This window comes from Clinocottus analis, unplaced genomic scaffold (genome assembly GCF_023055335.1).
Source record: "Clinocottus analis isolate CAN_PGR_092001 unplaced genomic scaffold, fCliAna1.0.p SCAF_9, whole genome shotgun sequence".
Lineage (NCBI taxonomy): Eukaryota > Metazoa > Chordata > Actinopteri > Perciformes > Cottidae > Clinocottus > Clinocottus analis.
The window spans coordinates 8,165,051-8,192,523 of record NW_027176251.1 but is presented as its reverse complement, the minus strand read 5'-3'; the positions used below and the strand labels follow the sequence as shown (position 1 = coordinate 8,192,523).

General features: G+C 43.0%; 2 protein-coding genes across 2 annotated transcripts; both read right to left on the bottom strand.

The window, feature by feature from the left end:
* Window positions 1–682: 682 nt before the first annotated feature.
* Window positions 683–21,002, bottom strand: megf8 (multiple EGF-like-domains 8). Its single transcript, XM_068569949.1, has 44 exons — window positions 20,634–21,002; window positions 19,856–20,045; window positions 19,573–19,736; window positions 19,277–19,486; window positions 18,927–19,107; window positions 18,701–18,789; window positions 17,905–18,118; window positions 17,613–17,796; window positions 17,135–17,280; window positions 16,649–16,759; window positions 16,409–16,560; window positions 16,167–16,268; window positions 15,847–15,994; window positions 15,264–15,427; window positions 14,690–14,893; window positions 14,046–14,243; window positions 13,633–13,893; window positions 13,393–13,511; window positions 13,145–13,276; window positions 12,805–12,918; window positions 12,544–12,627; window positions 11,969–12,208; window positions 11,645–11,829; window positions 11,292–11,505; window positions 10,852–11,092; window positions 10,322–10,454; window positions 9,790–10,040; window positions 9,379–9,489; window positions 9,171–9,289; window positions 8,834–9,059; window positions 8,568–8,739; window positions 8,256–8,419; window positions 7,986–8,121; window positions 7,667–7,898; window positions 7,013–7,139; window positions 6,706–6,916; window positions 6,253–6,467; window positions 5,968–6,163; window positions 5,663–5,831; window positions 5,359–5,551; window positions 5,096–5,266; window positions 4,840–4,970; window positions 4,411–4,543; window positions 683–3,776 (listed from the first exon to the last, which is right to left on the bottom strand). The coding sequence occupies exons 1-44, from the start codon at window positions 20,655–20,657 to the stop codon at window positions 2,277–2,279; spliced, it is 8,661 nt and encodes a 2,886-aa protein (XP_068426050.1). The 5' UTR covers window positions 20,658–21,002; the 3' UTR covers window positions 683–2,276.
* A 349-nt stretch (window positions 21,003–21,351) lies between these two features.
* On the bottom strand, window positions 21,352–25,952 carry trim35-28 (tripartite motif containing 35-28). The gene is made up of 6 exons (XM_068569965.1): window positions 25,301–25,952; window positions 24,073–24,168; window positions 23,433–23,663; window positions 23,302–23,324; window positions 23,085–23,203; window positions 21,352–22,850 (listed from the first exon to the last, which is right to left on the bottom strand). The coding sequence occupies exons 1-6, from the start codon at window positions 25,721–25,723 to the stop codon at window positions 22,315–22,317; spliced, it is 1,428 nt and encodes a 475-aa protein (XP_068426066.1). The 5' UTR covers window positions 25,724–25,952; the 3' UTR covers window positions 21,352–22,314.
* Between the last annotated feature and the right edge of the window lie 1,521 nt (window positions 25,953–27,473).

Genomic DNA, 27,473 nt, shown 5'->3' with positions numbered 1-27,473 from the left:
CGGTCTGTATATATATATATATATATATATATATATATATATATATATATATATATATATATATATATATATATATATATAATACTGCTATTGTGGATTATTTACTGTTTTATTTATATTACTGTTTTACCGTCTGTTGCTGTAATCCTGCAATTTCCCCACTGCAGGACTAATAAAGGATTATCTTATTTTATCCTATTTCAAGGGACATAATTACATGTAATTGTTTGAGCGAACACTATTCCAAACATTGCCTGAAATCTACTGTGCTATTTTGGCATAATTGTTTTTGTAATTTTCCAAACCTTTGTTCAAGCTGTGATGTCTGATTCTTATTGGTGTACATAAGTTTTTGTTTATAAAGATTGAAAACAAAACCAATAGGAAACTGCCATAAGCCAAAATTTTCCTTGCATTGAGAATTATCTCCAAAGACAAACATCTTTGTATTCAAGGATTGATTAAGTAGCAAACTGTCAGATTAAAGAGATTCTTAATTATTGTTCAATTAGAAACTAGTGCACTCCGGAGATGAAGGATAATACACGCCTACAGTAATGTTCTGTTGTTTGATCCAGGTGAAAACTCTCGGCTTATTCTAAATAACCTACAGTAGATTTTAGGCAACAAATAGTATTAATAACAAATTCAGGAAAACAGTTTTGCACAAAACAAACTCAAGTCATGTTCCACAGACTTTATTTCAGCCAATTCAGGACAGAATCTTGATGCAAACTTCAGTACAACACTGTTCCCTTCTTTAAAAACAAGAAACAAACACAACTAAAGTTTATGTACAAAAATATGTTAAAAAAGAACATACACAAAGATACGAGACAAAAAAAAACAAACAGTATTAATGCTTTTTTGTGAAGGGCTGTTATAAATAGGGACAGTATTCATTGTAGCGTTAGTTTGCTTAACTATGCTGTGAGTATTCAGTTCATGATGAAACAATCGTGCTATCATGATTTTGTTCATTTGATAAGAAGCCAGGAGCATCACTGTGAGTTCATTCATGACACTGTGTGTCATCTCAGGCTGGACGACTTCCCCTCAGTGTTTCACGTGAGAAATGGGGCTCATTGCCTCCATGCAGTGCAAAAAGGAAAACGAAGAGGAAACAAACACCAAACAGTGAATCAGTAATTCAGTCTCATTGCAAATAAAAATGCTTAAAACAAAAGAAAATCTCACCAGGAGAACTTTTTCATCCATTTTTTTCTTCTTCTAAATCAAATCGTAGCTATGATTGGTTAATACAATCATCTAAGCAGACAAGTTGCCTGAAAAAAGCAGTCCAGCAAAACTAGCCAAACACCAACATACATTTCATGTCAACAAAATGCAATCAAATGTTTCAGAATGACAAATATCTTCATTCTGATGGACGAGTTAATTTGTGTTTCAAAACTATTAGTGTCACGAACTGAACACCAATATTGAAAACACTATCCTTCATTTTCTTTTTTACAAAAACAATTCATGAAACAATATGTAATATATGTAATCGTTATTAAATGTAAGCCGGTCGACTCACAGACAAGGCAAGAAGTGAAGGCAGATGAGCAAAAGCACACTTAAAAGTGTAACAGAGCCGGTGAACGAATATGCAAAAACATACTCTGAAGTCTGTTCAACATAAACATGTAGCTTAGAGGCCGGCCATATACTGAGTTACAATTATAATTCACTCATTGACTATGATATAAAAACCATCTCACAAGCAACTTTGACCTTTTTTTTTTTTTTAACCTGCGCTAAGCTGGCAATCAAATTCTTACACATTATATGCTGAACCAATTTAAAAGTCTTTTGTTCTTGTTTGCAATTTTGATTGTCACTTTTTGGGATATAAAGCACATGTTGGTACCACAGAGGGCGGCTGTGTTTTTAACACCTCTGTTGGTCAGTGAGAAGAATTTTGGCAACAGTCTAGCTTCAGTCTTTTCCTGAGACCGACTATTGAATGTGCTCATCCCTCTTCAGTGATCACAGACAGGACGCAACGTTGTTCTGTTGATGCGTAAAGCAGTTGTAGTGCATTCTTGAGACAGCTGGCTTGGTCATGTGAAGCTCTGAAGTACAGTACAGCAATACATAATACAATAAAAGACACTTAATTAATTATACAGTGTATGTACAACTCTGTTCAAAATGCTCACGTTAACTGACTGTCACACCTTTTTCTTCTGGACTGAAAATATGTATCATAATATCAAACACTTTACAGATTTGCTCCATCTCTTTCCTTTTTGAATAGTATTCTTGCTTCCCTACATAGCCATAGTGGTCAGGTGTTGATGCCCCAGCAGCCCCTTGCGCCCCGCTCCCGCACCTGGGTGCCCCCCTCCGTTGCCATGGCCACAGTATTCTTGCAGGTTCTGACGCAAAGTAACCAGTGCGGAGCCCAGACAGGCACGATTTGGAGCCAAGACACCCCCTGGCAGCTGGAAGAGGACAGTGGCCACCCCAGCCATGCCGTCATCTGTGGGCTCCAGGGTGATGGGCCCGACCTTGAAGGTGGAGTAAGAAAAGCCCATGAGCTGAGAGAGGAAGGGGTCGGAGCGGCAAAAGTGCTGGTAGCCGCTGTACGTGGATGGGTGGTGATGTTGTGAGGCCGGGGTGCCAGAAGTGGTGCTGGCATAGTGGTGGGTGTTCAAGTAGTGCAGAGGCAGGTGCTGGCCACCGTTGCCCCCTCCACCCAGGGTGAGGTGGTGGTGGTGGTGAGCTGTGGGTCCGGAGCCCGAGTCGTGTTTGTAGGAGACGGCTCCTGCCCTGCCCCTCTGGCCCACCACCACTCCTCCCAACTTGGTTGTGCGGGCATGAGCAAGCGATACAGTGCTGCCCCCCACCCCTCCGCCAGCTGAAGGCAGGTAGATGAGCTGAGGCTCCTCTGGCTCAAAGTAAATAGTGAGTTTAGCAAAGGGCCTTGATGCCATCTTGGTCATCTCTTGAATGTGGCGACGCTGCTCCCGACGGAAGTCCAGGAACTGCTTAACCTTCCACAGAAGGACGCAGACAGACAGGAAGAGGAAAAAGCAGGAGAAGAAAACAGAGAAGAAGACAAAAAGATCGATGTGGGCTTGATCTTGTCGCAAAAACAACAGGCCCTGGGATTCTCCCAATTTATCGGCAGTTCCCACACCTCTCAGAGCGATGTAAAAGCGGCTGGATTTCAGGGAGTGCACCTCATGGGGAAAGGTGATGACCACACGATCTCGAACACCACGGACAATCAGCACCGTCTGGGGTTTCCACACAGTGATGTAAGTAATGAGTCCTTCCGCCCGATCCTCTGTAATTTCTCTCTCTGCCCCCGGGACTTTTGCTTGCAGCTGCAGTGGGTTATGGGAAAGCACGGGACCCCCAAGACTGGACGAGGCATTGGCAAACACCTTTATGGGGGATGGAGGTGAATCCTTTTCCACACCAGTCGTCGTCCCCCGAGTCGCTGATTCCTCCTCGATCCTGATGGTGTGAATCCCTGTGTATCGGTCGACATCCACGATGAAGATGTCATGAGAGTTGGACACATACACCTCCACCTCACCAAAGGTAACATCAATGGTGACTCGAATGTCCACATTGGTGAACTTTGGCTGCGCAGAGAAAAACACAGTGCGTCCCTTTGGCAGGTTGCGAATGGTGGGATCATGGAAGCAGTTGGTCTGGGACGTGGGGTCAAAGCAGCACTCCGTGTCCACGTTGAACTGACGGTAGCACTGACGCCCATTCACCGGTGTGCCATTGAAGGAGTCTTTGCACTTGGCACACTGAATAGAAGGGCACAACAAATACAATTTGAGCAAACACAGAAATTAATAGGACAGGGTCACAAACAAATTTCTTAATTCAAAATATTCTGATTATCAACGCAGATAAAGAACATTAATAATTATATGATGACCACCTCCTGTGTAGAAGTGAAACTCTTTTTCCATATTTGATGTGCATACATGGAGTTGGGTGATATAACGACATATATCATTAAAAAAAAAAACTCTACTATGATTTAACATTTAATTAAGTTATGGAGGCTACATACACCTCACATGCAGTTGATTCAGACTAGGATGCATACGTGTACATTTTCATGGGCCTCAATGTCTCCGACCTGCCCTTTAAATTGCATCCGACATTTTCAATTAATTTCACATTTGCGGTCCCCTTTATCTAAACACAATTGATTATAAAAGATATAGGCTAGACCTGTATTGATTCATTTTGTTCTCTATAATTTTGCATTTAAGTTAATTATATTTTTAAAGTATTCATTCACACGTGACTCAATAAATTTGTATTATTTTGACCATTTTGGTTATTTCATATGGACTGTGTATTTAAATTACCAGAAAACATGGTATATTGTGATATGTATTGTACATTGAGATATCTAATGATTTATACCTGTTGCCTGTAGCAGTCTTTGCGGTCACTCTGAGGGCTGCTGAGACAGGAGGAGGTCTCTGTGTTGTTTTGGCAGGGGCACCCTGTACCATCGTGCTCATTACACGTGTCGGCGTGTCCATTACATTGACATCTGCAATGAAAAGGATCAAATCAAACACTATAAGGGAGTCTGAATACTAAGACTCTACGTTTGACCAAGTATGTTGTTTCTATAAGCATTTTTGCAACAGTTGCACAGCCTATGTATCTACCGTATAAGTATGGGGAAATTTAAATGTTATTACTAGCATTTGTTTTGTTACCGTTAGACCAGATAGAAAAAGAAGACTTATCATTTAGCGAGTACTATATGTTGATGCCAATTACATCTGGTAATTATATCTGGTAATTTTGCACACTGCCTAAACAATAGATCACTTTACTCACTTATCACACTTCCCCTGCAGCAGAAAGAAGCCACTGAGGCAGCTCTCACACTTGTCCCCCACGCTGTTGTTCTGGCAATTCACGCAGACAGCATTCTCCTCTGTGGGACCCTCAGTCACCCAGCTCTGAATCTGATGAAGGGACAAAAAGAGATGGACCCCAGAAAAGAATGACGGACGTGCCCAAGAATATGCACATCACTAGTGTATTTTTTCCCCCATATCAAGATAAGGCTCCAAGGCCGGCAGACACTTACGCTGTTGGGGTCCAGGGGGCAGAGCCGTGGGTTCTCAAGGGCTTTCTTATGTTCATCTCCGGATAAACACACAGCACTGTTGCCTCTGCAAAACTCCCGACATGGACGACAAGTGCCACCCCCCTTGGCAGAGCCCACAAACAGAGGCTTACACTTCTCACAGTGTTTACCCTGGAAATGGATGGGGGGAAATAATTAATCACCAGTGGACATGGAGAAGCAGTGTCTACAGTATGGACATGTGTTTTATTATAAGCACTTACTATGGTGTTATTGTGGCACTCAAGGCAAACATCTGGCTTGCTGACTCCAGCGCAGTTGCTGTGTTTGTTGCAGCTGCACTGAGAAGAGCAGTTCTCCCCCACAAATCCAAAGTGACATTGGCAAATTCCTGGGGACATGCATGTCCCGTTCACACAGCCTTGTGCACACACTGGCTCACACTGACCAGAAACACTGTAAAGGAGAAAAACAAAACAAGAAGATTTTGGTTAACATATATACTTTTACAAGATACAGTATTTTTGGGTATTCATTCACTACCCTAAGTGCCTGAGTCATAATTACCTGCTCAGTATGTAACCCTGTTTGCAGGTGCAGTGATATCCCTGGGGTTGGTCGTGGCAGTCCTGGGTGCTGTTACAGTGGTGATGGTCATTGGCACATTCATCCTCCTCTGGACAGTGAAGGAAGGACCAGCTGCTGTTTCTCATGGGGCAAACTCCTTCACTCACACCTAGGAGACAAGAATAGAAGAAGGTGAGTGAAACACAGATGAGAAAAGCAGAAATGTGGATTGATCAAGTGGAACTGACTGGTTACACATTGACCTGTACAACTTATTTAACCCATCAACTGAAGATATTTCTCACCATCAAGACCTCCTTGTAGGCAGCGTCCAGCCCCATTGCCCACCTGAGTAGCACACCAACCACACTGAGGCCTGGCAATGCACTGGGAGCACTGGCTGAGCTGGAAGCATTGGGGAGAACAAGAGTCCCCCCCAGAGAGCAGACGACCACACTGACCCGCCTCACAGCGCAACGGAACAAAAGAAGGGCTCATGCACTAGAGGAAGGGGAGAGGGGTTAACTGTATATGTATTTTCTCAAATAATGCACAAAGTACTCTGTAAAGCACAAGCAGAGCAGTCTTACCTGCTGCAGAGCCATGCTCCACACACAGTGCTGCCAGCCCCCATCAGAGCCCCTGGAGCCCAGACAGAGGCTGCAGTTATTAAGACTGTGGCAGGGTGGAGGGCATGGCATAGGGGGAGAAGACTCCACCTGCATGGGTGAGACGTTGAGCAGGGCGTAGCTGAAACACGTCCAGTCATAGGTGGGGTTTACACTCAGGATGCGCCTTGTCTCACCTGGAGGAATCACAACACAAACAACTGTCTTGAGTGGATCACTTCATGAGAACAAAAATATCCTAAATATGGCTTCCAAAAGATAGCTGAAACCTGCACAATTATCACCAAACTAGGTGTAATGATCATAATAAGTTAATAATTTCCAGTGTTTTTTGAATGTATTTTTAGCTTTAGACTAAAAAGCCTTGAGGAAATTATTAATTTCTTTAAAGCTCTTCAACACTATTGCCCCTACCTGTGCGCTTGAACTGGCGAGTCCACATGCATTTCCCAGAAGCAGTACACTTGGGGCAGTCAGAGGCCTCACAGCTGGTCTCAGTGCAGTTGCTGGACAGGAAGATCTCTCTCTGGTTGATTCTACAGTCATGTTCAGACGTACAGCTCACAGAGCTGCTGATACAGTTCCCCTCTGGACAGTTTGTGCACCACTTGCAGTGTAGCGCAGGCTGGTGAATTCAGTAAGGAACAGATTTTAGTTGATAGAAAGTAATTTTCTCGCCTCGAGCTACCGACTGTGTTAAAGAAGAGGTCTTGTATGTTACCTGTGATGGACTTGAGAATGTTTTAGGGTGCCGGGCGAGGCATTCACTGCAGGTCTTCAGTCTGCGACACTGGTCTGGCTGACGAGGGGTCGGCGAACAAGGACTCTGGCCTGTGAAGGAGCCCATTCTGACGGAGGGAGATAACATTGTATTCATTAGCAGTGCGTACAGGACCTTGCAGTAATAGTCTCACACATGTCTTCTCTTTTTTCTTTGCCTAAAACCCAACTCTGTGGAATGTCCGCAATAAAGTGGTCTTTTGGAGATACTCTTCTTTGCTAAGGAGCTTTCTCGCTCCTTCAGGGTTAAGGTCTATTTGTTGCCTCTCTGATGAATGCCCTCCTCGTCTGGTCTGTGTTGTGGTTCCATATTCTTCCCATTTTATGATAATTAAATTGATGGTGCTTCGTCTGCTCATGTGGCACTCAGGTGGGCTTTATTTAACAAATGATGTGACATCTGAAGCTAATTGGTAGCAACAGATATTATTTAAACAGGTTTTTGAATATTTTTGTATTTTACTCCATCAAGTGTGTAGGTCTATTGCAAAAATTCAAAACCTCTTAAAATTTCAGGTTGTAAAGTTCCCTGCAAAATACCTTTCCTCTAAATAAATACTCTGTTCTTGTGTTTGAAGTTGCTTTAAGCCATCACCTCTCAGCGGTATCAGAAGAAGCACAGCTTCCTCGAAACCAGACGCAGCTGCCTGTCGTGGTGTTGCAGGCCTCTGGTGTGGGCAGCAGCGCACAGGGGTCAGCGGGCACAGACAGGGTTAAGAGTCTGCCAAGCGTGACACCATTAAAGCCTCCTGATAGGAAGAGACGGTCGCCCCAGCTCGTCATGGCAAGAGACACTGAACGATTTACTGGATCTCCGATAATCGAGACTGAAGATAGAGATAAAAAGGGGTTATGGTATGGTAAGTTATGATTTGACCTTCATTGAATCTGTAGAATGACATTAATATGGTCACCTGGGTGTATCCAGGTGTTACAGTTGATCTGGTACAGAGACACTGAGTTACTGTAGTCTTCTGCTTCTGTCCTTCCCCCGACAATGACCATGGTGTCTTTGATCATGGCCGCAGCGTGAAAGAAATGGGACAGGGGCTGCACAGCAAAGAGATGATACAGCAAGGATTGATGAGTTATCTATATGCAGTCGACTGAGGATAAATGCTTGAGTTGTCTAATTTACTGGGCTGTAAGAGGAGGATAGAGACTAGATGAGGTTGGCCTCTTACCTTATTACCCTGTGAAGGGACCAGCAGAGACCAGGTGAGGTTGGGGTAGTACAGACTGTAGAGCTCGCCAGAGGGCTCCACAGTCTCGACGTGAAAGCGGTAGCCTCCAAAAACATAGATGGCATCAGTCTGCTCATGGTAGACTGCTGAGTGGCCATATAAACCTGGAAGTTAGACATAAGGTAAAACCGGTTTGAGCATGTTCTCAAAATGTAATACTGAATTTCTATGTGGGCTTGACAAACAAATAATCTATGGTTGTGTGTGCATCAGTCAATAAGTCATTGGTCGACTAAAAACTGTCTCAAAAACCTGTAGGTGGTGTGCCAGTGTGGGCAGCAATGGTCCAGTTTCCAGTGTGAGGGCTAAACTCCAACAGGTGGTGGTTGAAGCCATTGTCTGGAGAGTAACCTCCAATCAACAGCACAGAGGAGTCTCGGCGAACAGTTAAGGTGTGACCTGCCAGCGGGGGCATTACTGAGCTCTGTCAGAGATGGAGAACATTTTATTTGCAGAGAGGTAAAACACACATCAGCTTTTATTGATATTTTGTATTTCCCAAATAATCTAAGCCTCACCTTGTGTTCTCTCCAAACTAAACTGCTGAGATTGAGACTCCAGGCATCCATGGCAACACCGTTTTGAGTGACACCGCCAACCACCAGCATCAAGTCGTGACTGTGGCTGCCAGACTTGTGACTAGTCAGTAGTGCAGAGGCGTGATGGTAGCGAGGGCTAGGAGTCGAGCCTTCTTCTACAGAACTTGTCAACATTTGAGTCCAACGGTGCTCTGACACAGAATATCTAAACAAAACAAAAAAAGATGGACACAATGTATTATTGTACACATAGACATTAGATGTGCTGTATACATAACATTACACTCAAAACAGTCTCCGGTGGCACAGTCCTTACCGATAGACATTTCCCAGAATGCCCTCAGACAGAGAGAGTCCTCCATACATCCAGAGGGTGCCCTGTGGTCCAGACACCAGAGTGTGCCCCATCCTGTGAAGGAACCTGTGTGCCTGGTTCTGTGGGGCAACAGCACATATGAATGTGTGTCTGTGCGCTGAGGATTAAGATTTATGAATAGTGCAGATTATTTTTTTACTGTCCCTACCACTGTCAGTTGTGTGTCCAGCAGTGTTTCCCAGACCAGGCTGTTGGAGTCCCGAGAAACAGAGCAGTCTGGGCCAGCCCAGCTGTGTGAGCACACACACACTCCCAGAGACTGAGGCAAACAAAATACGTCAATAAGCAATTTAGAGAAATTTGTTACATGACTATCATCAACAAACTTCAATATTTTACAGCTGTCATTTTATAGTTGAGGATTATTGTGCATATATCACAATAAATCAAATGGTAGAAAACTACGATTCATGGTATTAAAATGCTGAACTGTATATTTTGGACATGATTTTCTTTCTTTATTGATTTGCATATATGCCTATCCCCATAAATGAGTAAGAGCAACTTGGAAAATAAAACCAAATATATATTTTAAAATATAAATTGTCATAAGTCTTACTATATTACAAGTCCCTCTTCCTTCTGCTATTCCGCAATCCTGAGGGCACATGGGCCGGTCGCAGTGGGGTCCACCATACCCAGTAGGGCACTGACAGAGTCCCTCGTGGCACTGGGCTCCACCTGGACATGCAGGTGACCCCTCTTCACCCTCATCAGAGCCCTGGTGACAACGCCGCACCCAGAAAGACGCATTGAAGCCTTGAGGTTTGTTTGAAGAGACATTGGCCTCAAAGTAGACAGAGATCACACCTGGAAGTAAAAGAGAAAAGACAATATAATAATAATTAGATTCAGAGTTTGAATAACATGTTTTTATTGTTGAAGGTAAAATGACTTCCCTATTGCCCTGAGGTGACATAATGTGCTTGGTAAATTAGTTATTATTATTATTATTATTTACAGGGACGTGTTGTAGCCCACAAGTGGCATTTACTAACTAAAAATTTGCTGTGTGTGCCTGTATTGGACTCGTTCAAAGCAGATTTCTCCAGTAAAACTGCTTATTATCGGATACATATATGGATGGATACCTGAGGTGGCCTCAACAGTGATCGGTTGAGTCCTTGTGGTACCACAAAATGCCCCAATCAGGTTGTGATCTGAATGAACAACTCCATTGGCCAGGAAGCGAGGGAGGCCATCAAACACATAGACAAAGGAGCTCTGAGAAGAAGAAAAAAAAAACAATAAGGGAGACAGTTAAACTGAGGGGAACATTGACAATGTTTGATGCTACAGCAGAGCTAACATGTTGGCCAGATCTATGGATTCATTTTCACTGTACAATATATATATATATATATATATATATATATATATATATATATATATATATATATATATATATATATATATATATATATATATATGTTACTATATTTGACATATTTGCACATTTTGTACACTGCATTTAATTTACTTTCCGTTACATTTAATTTCATCTCTGAATACACTGTATGTATATACATATTTCATGTCCCATAGGGGATTAATAAAGTACATCCATCCATCCATCCATCTAATTGGCAGAGCTGTATGACCAGGTCATATTTGTACTCACTTTACAGTGCGTATGGGAGTCTGGGTGTAGAGTGAGGGCAACCGGGGGACACAGCTGTCTGGGCAGACAGGGTGCCAGGTTCTCAGTCACAGACAGGACCCACAGGCAATGAGAAAGTCCTCCTCTGCCCTCTGTGCCACTTCGCCATCCCAGAGAAGAGGAGAGAGGCATGGCAGAGGAGGAGGTGGAGGAGAGCAGCACAGAACGACCCTGGCACTGGCGGTAGCATGTGCCATTGTTCCTGTCAGAAGGAGAACGATGGAAGGATAGAAAGTCGTGACAAAAGCATCTAAACATACAAAATTCATCTACTGTTTTCACACTTTCTGCTTTTATCAATAATCACCACTCCTTGATTTACAATTGTTTTTAATCAGGTCAGACAAGAAGAAATTAAAAGTTTTTATTACACTTAAGGTATAAGATGAAGACCTCCTTACCTGGGGTCTCCATAGTAACCTGGCAGGCAGGACTCGCAGTGTGGGCCCTGAGTGTTGTGGGTGCAGTAGCACTGGCCTGTGTGGTTGTGACAGTAACCTCGGGCAGGGTCGCCATGGCCGTTACACTCACATTGCAGACAGCCGCCGCCACCAGCCAGGGCTGACCCGAAGCTACCCGGACGGCAGTGCTCACAGTGGGGTCCTGTTGTCCAATCTGAAAGACAAAAGTAAAAAATTTACACAAAAACACATTATTCATTCAAACTGTAGGAATGTGTTTACCCAATAAATTGGCCTGGTTCAGTAATGACAGAGAACAAGCTTTTAAAATAAGGCATGTATTAAGTCCTCACCCTGGCATTCGTCACAGATCCCTGGTGCAGTTATACAGGTGGAATGGAAGTTGCAGCCACAGTCAACGTCACATTCAACTCCACTGAGAACTAGGGTGGCAGGGTCAGATGTCCAGCCAAGGGAACATTCACACTCAAACCGAGGGCTGCCGCTACATTGGCCCTCACGACACTCGTTGTAGCACCTGTGGAGAAGGGACACATTCGTCAAAATGTCCTTTTTTAAACTTTAGAAAAAGAATCCTAAAGACTTAGAGGTAAAGGAGAAGAAGAGTTTTAGATTAGGAAAGCTGATGGATGAATCCACAGAGGACCACATCTTACGTCTGGTTGCAGTGCAGTGTGCCATCCCCTGTGTATCCTCTCTCACAGTGGCACTCATAAGAGGTAGGAGTGTTGATGCAAGTGGCGAAGGGGTGACAGTTGTGGAGGCCTAGCCGGCATTCCTCCACATCAGGGCAGGTTGGATAGGACCAGATCGCATCTTGGTCTCCGTCATCCAAGTGCTCCAGCTCCAGCTCCATTTCCAGGGGGCGCGGCGGGGCAGATGTCTGGGGCTCTGGGCTGGAGGAACAGGGGGGAGAAGGGAAGTTAGTACTTAATCTACCTATATACATCCACCCACTAAGTTATGGCTATGTAGAAATTGTGTTTAGGTTTAGCAGACATTCAAAGATATGAAGGTGAAGGTATTTATGGTCTTGCGTTTGCATTTTGTCCTATTTAACTTGGAGTAACGGTATTGTAAAAAGAAAGTTAAAGCCAACCACGAATACATTTACAAACTGAGACACGCTTCACACTACCAAAAAAAGAATTACCCATTTAGCAAAAGCCTTATGTGAAAAGTCATATGCTTACTGCAGCAAATCACAAAAGTATAAAACAGATATCTTTACTTTGCAGCCCGTGCTTCAGCCACAGCTACGCTGCAGTTATACACCAAAGGGTCGTCCATTCCAGCCCAGTCTCCCCTTAAACATCTAAAGAGATGAGTATGAAAAAAAATCATGAATAAATATAAAATCCCAATATCAAACAATGACATAGAATGACAGAATTTTGATTTGATAGCAGGGGTTTAATAATTAGTCATTTAAATCAGATCTGTTGACACTGTATAAACTTAATCTGTATAGTGTAATTGTTGCTATACTTACTTTCCAATTGTGGGATTGTTGTAGTCACCACACCAGCCGCACTGGAATGTTCTCAGGCAGTCTGTGCAAGTGTTTAAAGCTGAACATTGCTTACACTGGGGAACCGAATGAACACTGGCAAGTAAGGAAAGAATAAATTTGAATATTAGATTCTTTATTTACAGTTAATTTTAATTCACTGAAACAAAATTACATTTAAAAATCCTGTCAGTTTTTTTGTTTTGTTTGTGTATAAGTTGAAATCACTAAAATAGAAAAGTAGCAAACTGTATGTGCAACTGCAAGTAGTTATAACAAGCTAACTATCGCTTGAAGATAATAATAAATAAAGTCATCTTACCTGTCGTACCAGTCCCTGCACTCTCCATAGGGGTATTTTGTGAGGTAGGCAGCAAAATAGAAGCAGGCCTGGGCTGACTCACACCAGGCACACTGGCTGGAGTTAGAGAGGCACTCACCACACGTCTTTCTCCTTTGCGAGACAAAAACATGTCCAAAGAGGTTGGACAATAAGGTGAGTTAAAGGTTATTGTTAAAAACATGTATGAGCTGCATTTACCAGTGTTAAGATGTAGTTTTTCAACTCACTGGTTGCAGACTTTGGGACACCCCCCTGGGTCACGGATTGATCCATCTAGTCTTCCACGTCGACTGCACTGGTAGTCACCTTTCTTGCTAGAGTTGATTTGCCACTCGCAAAAAGGGTCCTGAAGGCCAAAGTCATCTTAGCATTGAGCAGTGAGAAATAAAGCAGCTCCAAAATTAGCTAAATAATATCAACTTCATAGTGACATTCTATGTTACAATTCGGTGTTATCTGTGATGTACCTGAGTACAAGCGGAGCAGTCTCTGTATTCTTCACACAAGGTGCAGTGCTGGGGTGCCAACAGCAGATGGCGCTGACCTTCGCCCTGGCCTTCCCCCGTCTCTCTCTCGGGGCAGGGCTCGAGGTCTGGGCTGTCCCGCAACAGGCAGCGAGACAAAGACGGGCACCATCCACAAGACTGGTCGGACAGACAGGCCAGACACGACATGTATGCGGAGCAGGAACCGGAGCGGTAAGGCTCCAGGAAAAGGAAGGAAATCTCCTAAAGGGAGAGCAAGTACAAATTCAACTTTTGAATAACTACTTAACGAAAGTCATTGTGCAGACAAAAGGCAGAAATTAAAATGCGCAAAGAAGATTTTTTTTCTTTCCTTTCTTTTTTTCTCTTTTTAAACATGCCATGCCAGTACTTACACTCCCTCCAGGCAATGTTCTGTTCCATATCAGAGCCATCTCACTGGTCTGTCCTGAGCCAGAGTTGTTAAGGTAACCTTCAGCCTGAACAAGGTAATGGTTTCCCCTGGTCAGGTTAGAGAACAGTCGACTTCCATCTGTGCGAGCCAGCAGCTTCAACTCTTTCTCCTGCTGGGCTGCCCAACGACCCACTACCTCCTGTGCCGACAGTTTAAAGGTGTATAGAGAATGATACAAAGAACAAGTGGGAAGGGTCAAGTGAAAGTTTTTAAATTAATTTATCATTCTAGAAATGTATATAATGTAAGGCAGCTACTTTACATTTAAAAAGTACACATCCCAATTTATTGCAATATGTGTCCAAGCCCTGTCCAAAGACATGCATACATCTATTTTATTTACTGTCAAGTAAGGTAGTTGAAATTTCTAACAAGCAAGGACATAAAGGAGATTATTTGCCCTACATTGGGTACTCTTGTGGGGATGCCTGCCTTCCAACAATCACAACTCAATGTTTTTCAACAAAGGAACAAGAGAAAATCACTAAATGACACTTGTTATATCCAAAACATCTAATCTGTCAATGTGTTCCAAATTCAGGTGAGCAATTTGTTTGAAAAGTGTTGACATGCACTTTTGCTCACCAGTTGTTTGGAGTTGGACCCCGAAGCCATTTGAGCCTCAAAGTGGAGCCTCTGGATGCGAGCCCACATGGAAACAGTCTCAGTGGGAGCGGGTGCAGGTGGAGGTGCCCCCCACAACGGGTGGACAAAGCCCCTGAACTGTAAGGCTACGTCCATTTCTGTAGTGGGGCTAAGGATGATGGTGGTGCTGCGGAGGATGGACACCTGGCAAGAGGTGAGAAGGACGGAAGACAGTAGAGGACGGATGGAAGTGGAAACACATCAACAGAAGCACTATTATCTACAAACTGCACCGTAAGTTTGCCAAACTACTTAAAAAAAGGAATATTTGCTATACAAAAATAATACAGATAGCGGAAAAGAAAGAAAAAAAAGACATGTCAGCATTGTCGATTTTAGAGTTGGAAAAGCTAAGAGTACCAGCAAGGAATAACAAATAGAAGAGAAACAATCGTGATATTGAAGTTGAAGAAGTGCAGTACAGTTAACATGTAGGAGGGATCAGTTTAGGCAGAGAGGAAAGTAGTTAAAATCACAATTTGTAAAGTTAGCATTTGAGATTTGGACTCTGTACCTTGTCGGGCTGGGAGTCGTTGCGGGGGTGCTGGAAGGTGAGCAGGTGCAGTCCCGGGACATAGTTCTCGGTGCGACAGGAGTGGAGGGAGGTTAGGAAAAGGGTACGCTCCCCCCACCAGCCGTACGCCCCTGAGATCTGGTCCACACGGCACGCACTTTGCTCTGTGAGACCGAGAGAGAGAGGAGGTCAGCACACAAAGAACACATCTAATCACCTAAAATCTCATAATACAGAAGTTTCCTCAAGTGTCCTACTGTACTAAAATACAGCAGTTTCCTAAAGTGTCCTACTGTACTAAAACAAGTCTGATCGGTGACTTTTGTGTGACGTGTGATCAAAAAGAGTAAAACAAGATGACCTCATTGCACCGAAGGAAGTATGCGATCGGACAGGCAAGTCAAATCATGGTCTGAGTAGCTTGTCCAATCTCAGCTGGGTGTAGTCAAGTCACTGTGCTCAATCTTAGAAACACGTCCAACAAAAGTCTCTCCAATGAAGATGCCATTCTTTTATTTATTTTTTTTCAACCCAAGGCTGAGCCCTTCTCCTCTGTCCTCCTTTCTCCCTCCGTAGGTCTCACCTGACACAGGTAGGCAGGACTCATTCTGAACACACCAGCCAAATTCACCAGGGGCACGAGCCAGAGTAGCTGGAGTGCCACTGAACACCAGACAAGACTGGCAATCAGACAGGAAGCGAGCCAGGCCCAGGCAGCCAGTACTGCCACACTGTGAAGACAAAGGGCTGGTTATAAATTGCACTGGTGTCCTGACAATTAGTGATACAGATACAAAGTTAAATTAATGTGGGAATGGATATAACAATAATATAGTTTACTCTAAATTTGTATAAATCAGTCAAAAACACAGTAATCCACAAGAATGTGCTGAGGGTAGTTACCGGATCAGTGGGCTGGTACTCTCGACAACGGCCTTCACACCAGCTGCACTCAGGGTTCTTCAGGCACATACTTTCGTCTAGGGCTTCAGCGCAAACGGCATCCTATTAAGGCAACACACACACACACACACACAGTTTCATAACAATGTAGTTATCCTTAGTTACTCAACAAAAGTTTTTCAGCCTTTCTCTCATCAGTTGCACCAATAATATGACTTCCAGTCTTGTTTTATGACACTCACCCTGTCACCTTGATCACTACTGACAAACAGTGGAACTTTATAAGCCACCAGGTCTCCAAGGGCAACACCACTGTAGCCTCCAGCAACCAGCAGAACTCGTCCTTCCATCACAGCAGCAACATGAGAGTAGCGCCCTCTCACAGGATCCCCTCCTAAACAAGTTAATGTTTTAAAGTCAATCACCAAGACACAAGCTGTACATCAAAACTGGACTGTGAGCATCAGTCTACAGAAACTCACTGAGTGACCATCTTTCCCCCGCAGACACCCATTGGTGACAGCCCAGATGGTAAAAGAAGATCTCCTCATCATAGCACTTCTCCTCTTGGTAATGAATGTGTACATTACCCCCTGCAAGAGAAAGGCAGGAAGAAATAGTTCAATATACACAGACCGACACTAATTACATGGTAAATGGACTTGTACTTATAGTGCGCTTCTGCAGTCTTCTGACCAATCAAAACATGTCATCATTCCCCCATTCACAGCCATTTATACACTGATGACAGGGGCTTCCATACAAGGACTCTAACTAATCATTTATACCCATTCATACACTGCCAGCACAGCCCGAGGGAGGCATTTGGGGTTAAGTGTCTTGCCCACATCGACCTGTACTAGTGAAGCCAGGAATCGAACCACCGATTTTTTTGATTGAAAGACAACCCTGCTCTACTACTGAGACATAGTCGTGAATATATTAGTTTCTCATTTTTCAATGCTTACCGTATACAACCATGTAATTCCCAATGACAGTGGCTGAGTGGAAAGCTCTCTCTCTGGGGCCGGTTGCTGGGAAACGGGAACGGAAAGATGTCCAAAAACGTCTGTCCACGTGGAACACGTCGGTGTTGTTCACTCTCACGCTAAATCTTTAAAAAAAATACATGATGAGAACTTTCAGTATTCATAAAGATGCATGAACATTCATATGTTTTTATTCACTTTCAAATCTCATCTCTGATATTTTTAACAGAGCAATGAATTGAACAAGCCCCCCTAAAAGAATCACGTTTTTTCTAATGGGACAATTAGTTACAATTCACTTAATGAGAGCAGGAATAAACTGAGATAGAAGACACAGAGATACACATTTTAAAATGTGGCACCAAAGAATTCACAACTAGAAAACAGTGTTCAAAATGTTGCTACTCGACGTGTATGTCTTACTCCATCCAGTATGTTAAAGCAAGAGGGTGTGTACCTGGCAGTGGTAGGCCTGTGGCCTCCGTAGACCAGAAGTGTCCTGGATGGGCTGTGGAACACCATGGAATGGCCAGCAGTGGCCGGCGGCTTCCCACCTGTGGGCTGAATCATTTCCCACCGACCAGAGCCACGCAGCCCGAAACGATACAGAGAAGAGGAAAACATATCCTCCTCAGTGCGACCTGAGAAATAATGAAAAGAGAGATGCTGCTAAATTATGATTTATTTCTTAAGGGATTGATTTATGCCAATCCAAACACAGACAAATGAAAATATCATGTGAAACCCACCTCCAAATACATAGAGATAATTTTCTACTACAGCTGCAGCATGATTGGCCAGTTTAGGAGACCCATGCGAATTTGAAAAGCCATGCTGTTGCCAGTCATCGCGAAGTGGCCGGTACATCCAGACATCACTGGCCAAGGAGCCGTTGGCTAGCTCTCCTCCAAAGATAACCATATTACCCATCCACTCTACCGCTGTGTGGGAATGTCGAGCCACCTAACAACATAGGGGAGGAAAACCGTGCAGGCAAGAAGTGAATGAAAAGGAAATGTAAATAAATAAATTGGAGCATTTATATTGAAGTTGGCTGTTTTTAACCTTATCTGGCATATTTTCAGTCAATTTGTCATGTGATGCTGTTGTTGGTGAGTGTTTTTAACAGGGTATCAGTACAATGTGAGACGAAAGGCTCTATAGCCCAAACTTGTGCAATTGTATCTGAATTTCACAAATGTGAAACAGTTCAGCTGTTGAAATCAACTTTGGATTAGACTTGTAAATTTAAGCCTTAATTTTTTTTTGGAAGACTCACTTCCTTGCTACGACTAATTATACTTACAATATTCTGTGCTAAGAAATAAGGTTTCTCCAGCAGAATACTGGCTATGTTGTTTGACAGGGTTTCTTGAAATACCTTATCCTGATTGAGGAAACCAGGTTTCTCATTAACATGACATTTAAAAAGGATCAGCTTACTGCATACGGCTGATACTAAACATGTCCCTTGCATGTAAACACGGTATATGAGGTGCAACAGCAGGAGGTAGCAAAAACTGTGCGTGTGTGTTTATCACTTACAGGTGAGTAACCATACGACCTGCTTTCCCATTGGTTGGATGTGAAGTTATATTTAATCAAGTCCCCAAGAGCTCTATTCAGGTCAAACCCTGGGGGAAGAGAGGGAATAATTGTATCATCAAAACACTATAAAATACAAGAGAAGGGTAAATGTCAGTGTGGGACAGCAGCTAAAACCAATGGGGTGGAAGATGAGTTTGTTCACTGAATATTGTGTCACTCTCACCCCCAAACAAGTACATGGCTCCAGTGGTGGAAAGATACACGCCAGCAGAACCTGTCCTGGGCGGTGTGTCGGGGTGTCCCTCACTCACGCGCCACCACTGCCCTGCCCCACTGTCGTTATGGAAACCAAGCATACAGCTGTGACCCAGGAAGCCTGGGTTACACAGGCAGCCTTCTCCTTTCTGAGACAAAACATGGATGAGCAAGAATAGTTTAAGACGCATCATCAATGTTTTAATGAACTACACATCTGACAGACATAACTAAAGCTTCTTCAGTGGAAGATGAGTGACTCTTAGGTTGAAGACTGGTTGCTATTTGTTCATTCAACCCACCGATCCATACTTTTACCTTGTTACACTGGCCATTCACAGAACAAGCCTCTGAGCACAGAGGGCTTGTACAAGCTGGTCCTCCCCAACCCTGATGGCAATTGCATTTGGATGTTGAGGAATCACAGCGGCCATGACCGCCACAGGCTCCAGTGCACACAGAGAAGGTGTAAGTCGCATTGAAGCCCAGGAGGTTGTAATTAGCATCGCTGAAGAGATGGAGTAGCATCTGGAACAAGACAATAACAGTCATAAACTCAATATAATCAATAACAATGCTTTAGAGTTTCTTTTTTGTGTGTCTAAATTGGTTACCTTTCCAGACTTGGCTTCAATGGGTTGAGGCAGAGTGTTTCCACTCAGGCTGGCTAGGAGAGGGCTCTGGTAGGAGTCGCCATCATACACAAAAAGGTAATCATAGGTGCACTCTGTGTCCATGAAGGTGAAATTTAAGACAATGCGGTGACTGTTGCTGGGAGCTGGATCATATAAAAAGATAGGACATATCTGTCAGAATAACTGGCTGTGGATTGGCTGCAAGTTATTTGTTCAAATGTCAATTTGTCTGTGCACAAGGCAATATCATGGCTCGTTATACCTTTGATAAGCCACTCGCAGTTCCCGTTGACAGAGTAGTTCCCTGGTCCATCTGTGACAAAGCCTGGAGGCCCCCTCAACACCTGTCTGTGGCCCTTGCAGTCCCCTGCCTGGCACGCAGGCGACTCAGCCAACAGCAGAACCACCAGCACGAAGGAGACAGGGAGGGGGGAGGCCATCACTGGCACCGCCTTAAAAACGAGAGGGGAAAGGTGAAAGAGAATAATTTGTTGTGGTGTCTCGACAGACATAATTTTCCCCAGAAATGTGCAGCAAACATGGACCGACCACTTGATCTACCACACATGACAATTTAACTAGAGGAGATGTATATGGAAAACCCACAGTCGTGCAGCCTGGAGGTCCCACGACCCACTTCATGTGACCCTCAGTGCCATGTCCGTTTATGTAATTCTGACATGATACATCAGATTATGCCATTCGCACAGCAGAATAAAACAAACCCAAAAGGTGCCCACATAAACCACTAGCGAGCAAGCTATCTTACTACGCTTAATAAAAAACACTGATTCAGATGAAGCTTTATGTCCTGGAGGTCATTACCGTGAGACACTTTCTGTCAAACACAACATTAACGTTACACGAAGTATTCTACGCGTGTCCAAGTTATATACAAAGGTTATGTCAACAGGCTGTTTTTATTAACGGTATTAATTACGTGAATAAAAACAGCATCATGGGGCTAATCACAACAAAGCTAAGCTACACTGTTAACAGAGGCCGTTAGCTAGTTTTTAGTGTTACATTAGCGCACTTACCAGTTCCCGTCTCGTTGGCCTCATGACAATTTACATTGTTGATGACCCTGTAAAGTTGACAACCACAGGAGCAAACTAACGGCTGGTGAACGCTCGCGACTGACAGCTAGCCGCGTTAGCTCGTAGCTACTGCGGCTACAACACTGTGGTCAGTTAGCTTGTTTGCTAGATAGCTAGTTAGCTAGCGGCTAAATCCAGATGCGCAATTATCAGTTGGCTGCATATCTATGAATAAAAGTCACTTTTGAGAGTAATTCCTGATTATGTCTCTAAAACTCGGTGGATGCACTCCTACGCCAGCTAACAACGGAATCCTTCAACGGATTCGACCCGATTCCTGCGGTCCATCTCTGGGACAGAAGTCCGTTGTTTTGGTGTTTATGGTAGAAACGCTCGCCGGTGGTTGGCAACACAAAAGACATTGCGTGTGCCACCACCGCCATCCAGCGGCGACGAGAAACAACGTTTAAACATCTGGCTATGAACCACGGGCAATAATATCTGACATGAAATCAATGATTCTCTCAGAATAGTAACGTTTACAACGTCTGTTGCATCATTTACCTCAATTAAGCAAATAATGTGCCCCAAGTGCGACATTAACTTTAATTGTAATTAGTCACAAACAGTGTAGATGGTTCTAATTAATGAAACAAAATACATCTGATTGTAATGTTTTTAATTGATGAAGTTTTTATATGGAGAAAGAAATTCGGATTTTAGCATGTACAGATTCAGAGCAGTAGTAGAAAGATTGGATTTCCTGTATTGCCTAAATTGTGTTTAGCTGAGTAGGACAAGGGATGAAATAGAGTACAATTAACCTAAAACCAACAAACCCACACACTGATTCAGTGAACTCTTTATTCAACTATGTATTTGAGCAGAATCAATAAAATCATATAAAAGAAGTATGATTAATCAAAGGAAATTGCAGAAGCGTAAATACATTACATTCAATTATTATAAAACCAAACTTGTATCCATTTGTTTTTAAGACAACACACCCACCACCATGACAGTCTTGCAACATTAATTATCATGTTCACATTCCACTTTTTTTTAATTGAGCCATCAGATATTAAGAGCTTGATGTCCCATTTTTTCTTCCACTACATTAATAAAGCAGGAGAGACTAATTTATTCAGCTCTTCAAATTTTATCAGTATTAGCCACCAGTGTCACTCGAGCTTCCAGTCATTTCTTTATTGAGGTCTGTCCCTCCACTGTAAAGTAATGACAAAAGGCTAATCAATCTAATCTCTTCCAACTAAGGCACATCTAAAAAATATTTGTTTGCAAGTTCCGGCACCAATCAGTGTTCACAAAGTTGTTCATCAGCTATAACATGTGCATCATGCAGCTGCAAAGCTTTTAATAAACTACATTTATTACCTTTAAGGTATCCCAACATTTGTATATTTTTTTTCTCTCAAAACCTTCAGTAAGTGTATTGTTTTTTATAATCTTTCAGTAAGCCCATTTAATATTTTCAGTTATTCTGATCGTCTCCCTAATTGCTATTGTTAAATCTCTTCTTATTGTCAGATTGTCATCATTTATTTTCAACAATGATGGGCAATTCATCTCTGTTTGACTGATAAAGTTGAAAAAGATTGTTATCATTTTCAATCCTCCAGTTTTTAGGTCAACAACTATCCCTCTGCAGTATATCGGCTCATCATGAGGTGTGAACAGCTATTTTTCCCGGAGCCAGAGTCGTGGGCGTAGGATGGAGGCCAGGGCCAAAAATGGGATACATCTTCACATCAAACTTGTGTGTTAAACTAACAAGGTGCTTTGAGGTTCCCGCATCCCAAAATGACACCTCTCCCTTATCTAAATTTAGCTTAATGCGGATTTTTTCAGGACGCTGCTGCACCTGTAGCACGGTACGCTCAGGTGTGGAGACGGTGTATACGCCTTTGCTCAGTCCTATAGACCACACACCACGGGTCGTAGAGACCGTGAACTTCTTTTTACGGGGCACTGACCCTTTGCAAACTCCCACAATCCACCTGGGGTTGTCACCAACAATGACTTCCCATCTGTGTTTCCCAGAGGTGTAACCTTCAGCACCCAGCACAAAGACGCAGGGATCAAAGCGCTCCGGGTTGTCGGGAGTGGTCAGCCGCTCTGAGCTTTCCTTCACATTGGACAGGTCCGCATTCAAAGACAGCCATGGAGAGGCTGTGTTCGGGTCCAACACCACTGGATCTGCACACAGGAAGAAACATTACACTATTACTTCATATCTGTAACATTTGTTCGGTCACATTTAATGTTAGGAGACGGAAAAATAGTCTGCTCTATCCCGTCAAGTCAGTTTCCCCAAGACTTGTGTTTCAAGTACACCAATAACATTTTTAACACTAATTGGTCCATATCCAGTAAAGGCTACCAGTCCCGAAAACCACAGATCATTCCCAACTCCCAGTGTAATTTACTCACTATATTTGAGATGGGCCTGCATATTTTTCCAGACGTTGAAGCTCAAAGCACCAACATGCTTGCCCATGTTCAAAAGACAGTCATCAGGGATGCGAGGTTCTGCACGTGTCCACTGGGCTCTAAAGCAAAGATGGCAATGTGTGAAGTTTGTAAATCCACACAAATTAAAGAAGCGTGCAGTGGATATTTAGACATTAATATGTTTGCCGTTACTTACTCTCTTTTCAACTTCTGGAAATTCTAAAAAGAGAGTAAATCAGATTAGTTTAAGGTTCTTTTAAACATCAGAGGCAAAACAAGGCAGTCTTCTAAGTCTCATAACTGTGAGGACAAGCTGCCTTCTCTTACCCGCAGGAAAGGCAGATCGTCGTTGCCCATCTCTTTCTTCAGTGTATCACTAAGCTTGTTCATATTGGTAATGTCATTGTTTGTTTTGTCAATAATCTCCTGTATTAAAGCAATCTTCTGCTCCTCCTCATCAGCCAGGGCTTTTAGACGCAGAGCTTCCTCTGTGACAAGCACCTTGTGCAGCCTTTCAAACTCCACCTTGATCTGCTTCTCTGCCAGCCCAGCTTGATACTGCATAAAGAGAAATTCCATGAATATTGAACACACAAGCATGAATTATTGTGTGTGCAGTTTGTTATATGTCTTGTACTATCTCTTGTCTTGTTGGAGGAGTACCATGCAAGCACTGCAGAACACAATTTCTTGATCTGAATGCATAAGAGAAGAAGAACTCCTTCCAAATATCAAACATAATGCATATTCATGCATATATCAGGGGCAAATTACTTAGGGGTTCCCAGAGGCAAGCATTTTCCTCCATAGAGGTCAAAAGTCAAGCTGAACAATGGGGGAACCCGCAGTATCTGGTTCAACCATTGAGCATGTCTGAGGACAATGGACCAGTTTTGTAGCTTGTATAATAATAACCTACTTTAATGATTATACACAGATGAATCGTGAGGTGTGACAGTAACTTTACCTTGATGTACTCCATTGTGTTGCTGAGTTTGTGTGTCATTTTCTGGTAAGACTCCACTCTTTTTTCAAAGATCTGGACTTTGAAGCCCAGCTCCTTCTGCAGGGGGAAAAAAGCAGAACATGAGATGATCAGACGGGTGTTCCTCAAACCTGAATCCACACTGCGGACACAACAATGCTACCCTCATTGTCTTTACATATTGTGGTGGGGAAAAAAGGTTAAAAGAAATGGTGGATTGAGATCATGTTTATTACTGGGGCCATATGGTTAGGTGAATAAGGCTGAAGTGTGTGGGGACAAAGGTGGACAGCTGTAAAGGTTAATGGAAATATAGATGGCCAGAAATAGGGGAGGTGATGTCATTTCCAAATGAAATCCCCATTTCTGATTCTACTTAATAGACATCTGACCAAATTGCTGACTCAGGCTAATCCCTGATCATTTCCATTCACAGGAGACCTGAAATTGTACACACATGTGACATGGGAAAAGGGTTATTACTAACTTAAACAATGGCTCTATTCAACCTTGTCTTGTACCATCTTTTGTCTTGTTGGATGACTGCCATACATGTACTGCAGAACACAATCTCAGTTAAACTCAGTCATATATATGCCCCGATAGGACACATTTATGAATTGAAAATGTTATTAAATTAAGTAATTCGCTTTTCCACCCGTGACAAAAAGTCACTGTCACTATTGACTATATAGTTATAACAATCCTATAATACGTCTAGTAACTGTGTAGTAATTATATCGTTATTATAATCAAACCCATGAAATCTGGAGTCCCAGGTCAGCAGCAAGGCATCTGACAATCAGTAGACCTGCATTGACCCATGATGAAGGTTTTTGTTGTTTACCAACATGTATATTGACAAAGCACATGCGAATGGTAGACTTAGAAGTATGTGCTGAAATATGGTGAATTTTGGAGTTAGAATAAGGCAGACGTCACATGATAGTGGGTAGGTGGTGAGGATCGGGGGATATCGCGTATAAAGTAATGTAATAGAGTAATAGTAGCATTTATTTTTACTCGAATATTAAAGTACAACCAGTATGTCAGTTCCAGTATGACTTTAAGGGGAAACCTCTGAGCTCCAACAAGGTATCGCTCCACGACATTTCCATAGAAATACACTGTCGAGTATTTCTTTCATTCAGTCAACAAAAGTCGAAATCAATATGTTCTTTTCCCTTTCTAGGTGTGAACCCGAGTCTACCTTACACATCGGTGCCCCCTCTTTCAGCGACCACAGCGTGTGTGTGTTGTGCAGAGTGACACAGTCCACACACACGGGCTCCTCGTCCTTCTCGCAGTACAGCTCCAGCGGCTTCAGGTGCAGGTTGCAGGTGTCCTCGATGGGGCACTTCCGGTTCGGGCGCCAGTTCGACTGTTTGAGGAAGCTCTCACACGCGCTGCTGAGCGCGCGGTTGGCGATGGCCTGCCCTTCCTCGCACTCCTTCCGGCACACGGGACACTTCTTGCTGACCTGAAGACTTTTCTGCAGACACTCCCGACAAAAGCTGTGTGTGCAGGGCAGAAGCACGGGGTCCTGGAAGACGCTCTGACACACGGGGCAGGTCAGGTCCTGCCGCAGAGGCAAAGCCTCCTCCGGCATTTCTTCGTCCATGGAGTCGGCCATGGCTTCACTGGGCCGCTTCCGCGTACTTTCGGTTTTGAACTAAACGAAGAAAATACGCACGCGACTGGCTCTGTGTAAGAGACTATGTCACGGCGTGGACAGTGTGCTTACGCTCATAAAAAAAGTGAAAAAAAGTCTCGTGGACAGTTTTAGAAAGTAGAAACACCTCAAACCTGGTGTGTCGAGTTTGTTCAGCGTTAAGTGCCACAAACTATTTTCTGGCGTTTCAGTGACGGGCTTCTTCTTCTTCCTCTCCTTTGGGGTTTTCCGGCAGTTGGCATCTTTAACTTGCATTACTGCCTCCTACTGGATTTAATCGTCCACTGTTATCGTTTTCTATTGCAGCCTTGTAAAAAGGGCGTTTGCTTTGAAAAAACAAAATATTAATGTTCTGCTCTCCACAGTCAATCCCCTCTATAATCATGGCCTCTCCTCGTCCTTTTAATTTTAATAATGCATTTCATATGCATTGAATGTTTTGTAACTGTATTGTGGTTCATTCTGTACACATGACATCGGTTGCACTTCTGTCCATCCTGGGAGAGGGATCCCTCCTCTGTGGCTCTCCCAAAGGTTTCATTTGTGTGCAGATTGTAAAGCAAAAGCTGTACAAAATAAATTGAATTGAATGAAATCAAGACATGCTCAATGCTACTGTTTTTATTGTTTTACCACTGAATTCTTAATCTACTTTTAATTAAATATTAATTCCTCTATCAGTATTTTGTATTTCATGTAAGTGGCTTTCTTTTGTTGTACTATTATAATGTTGTCACTGTTGGCTTTCTTTCCACCAAACTAAACGTTCCCTCCCTGATTATCTAGGTTTAATATGTATTTCAATAGTTTCTTCCCTGACTGCCTCCTGCAACGTCGCTCTCTCGTGGATCCCGAGGTTGTGATCATTATTATGATCAGTTCTACCTTTAGAGGTGCTCACATCTGCACCTGTCTGAGTGTGTGAGAGAAAGAGAGAGAGAGAGAGAGAGAGAGAGAGAGAGAGAGAGAGAGAGAGAGAGAGAGAGAGAGAGAGAGAGAGAGAGACTCTGTGAGAAGACATTATTCAGTTACGCACAGGCTATCATGACAACATGCCAACACGTTTACTTTGCACTTCATTTGAAGGAATTCAGCTGTTCTGATTAAACGTGATGAACCCATAAACTTGACGTTTTGCATAGATGTTTTAGAAAAATGTTTTGTTCGATGATTTGTCAGTTTTTGTCACCTGTTTGTGGAGAAACGAAAAGGTAATTTAGCCGAAGGATCAAACTCTTTCTTTCGTCACTCCTAATCACACATCATAGATAATAGTACACACAGACATGGACGCTATATTGCCAGTGAATCTGAAGTTGTTGTTTTCTTTTTTTTAAACATCTTGGCCATGTTCACATATAAAAAATGTTTCAGCTGTATATCTTTCTTTTTAAATCATCTCATTGACTGGTCCACACACTGGCTTTTCATTCAAAACATCATGTATGTCCAACAGGTGGAGCCTCATTACCATCATAGGACCATATCACCAAGGAGTGATGTGTGGCCAACGTGCTCTTTGTGTCTGTCCTTGAAATGATTTTCGCAACCAATAAAAATAGAAATCAAAACATTGTAGATATGATCAAATGCACGTCCACTGCTTCAGGCTGCCCTCACATACATGCACCTGAAGAGTGGGCATGAAGAGCAGTTGAATAAATTGTATGTTAAGATTATTGACTAAAATGTTCAAACCAATTGAGACAAC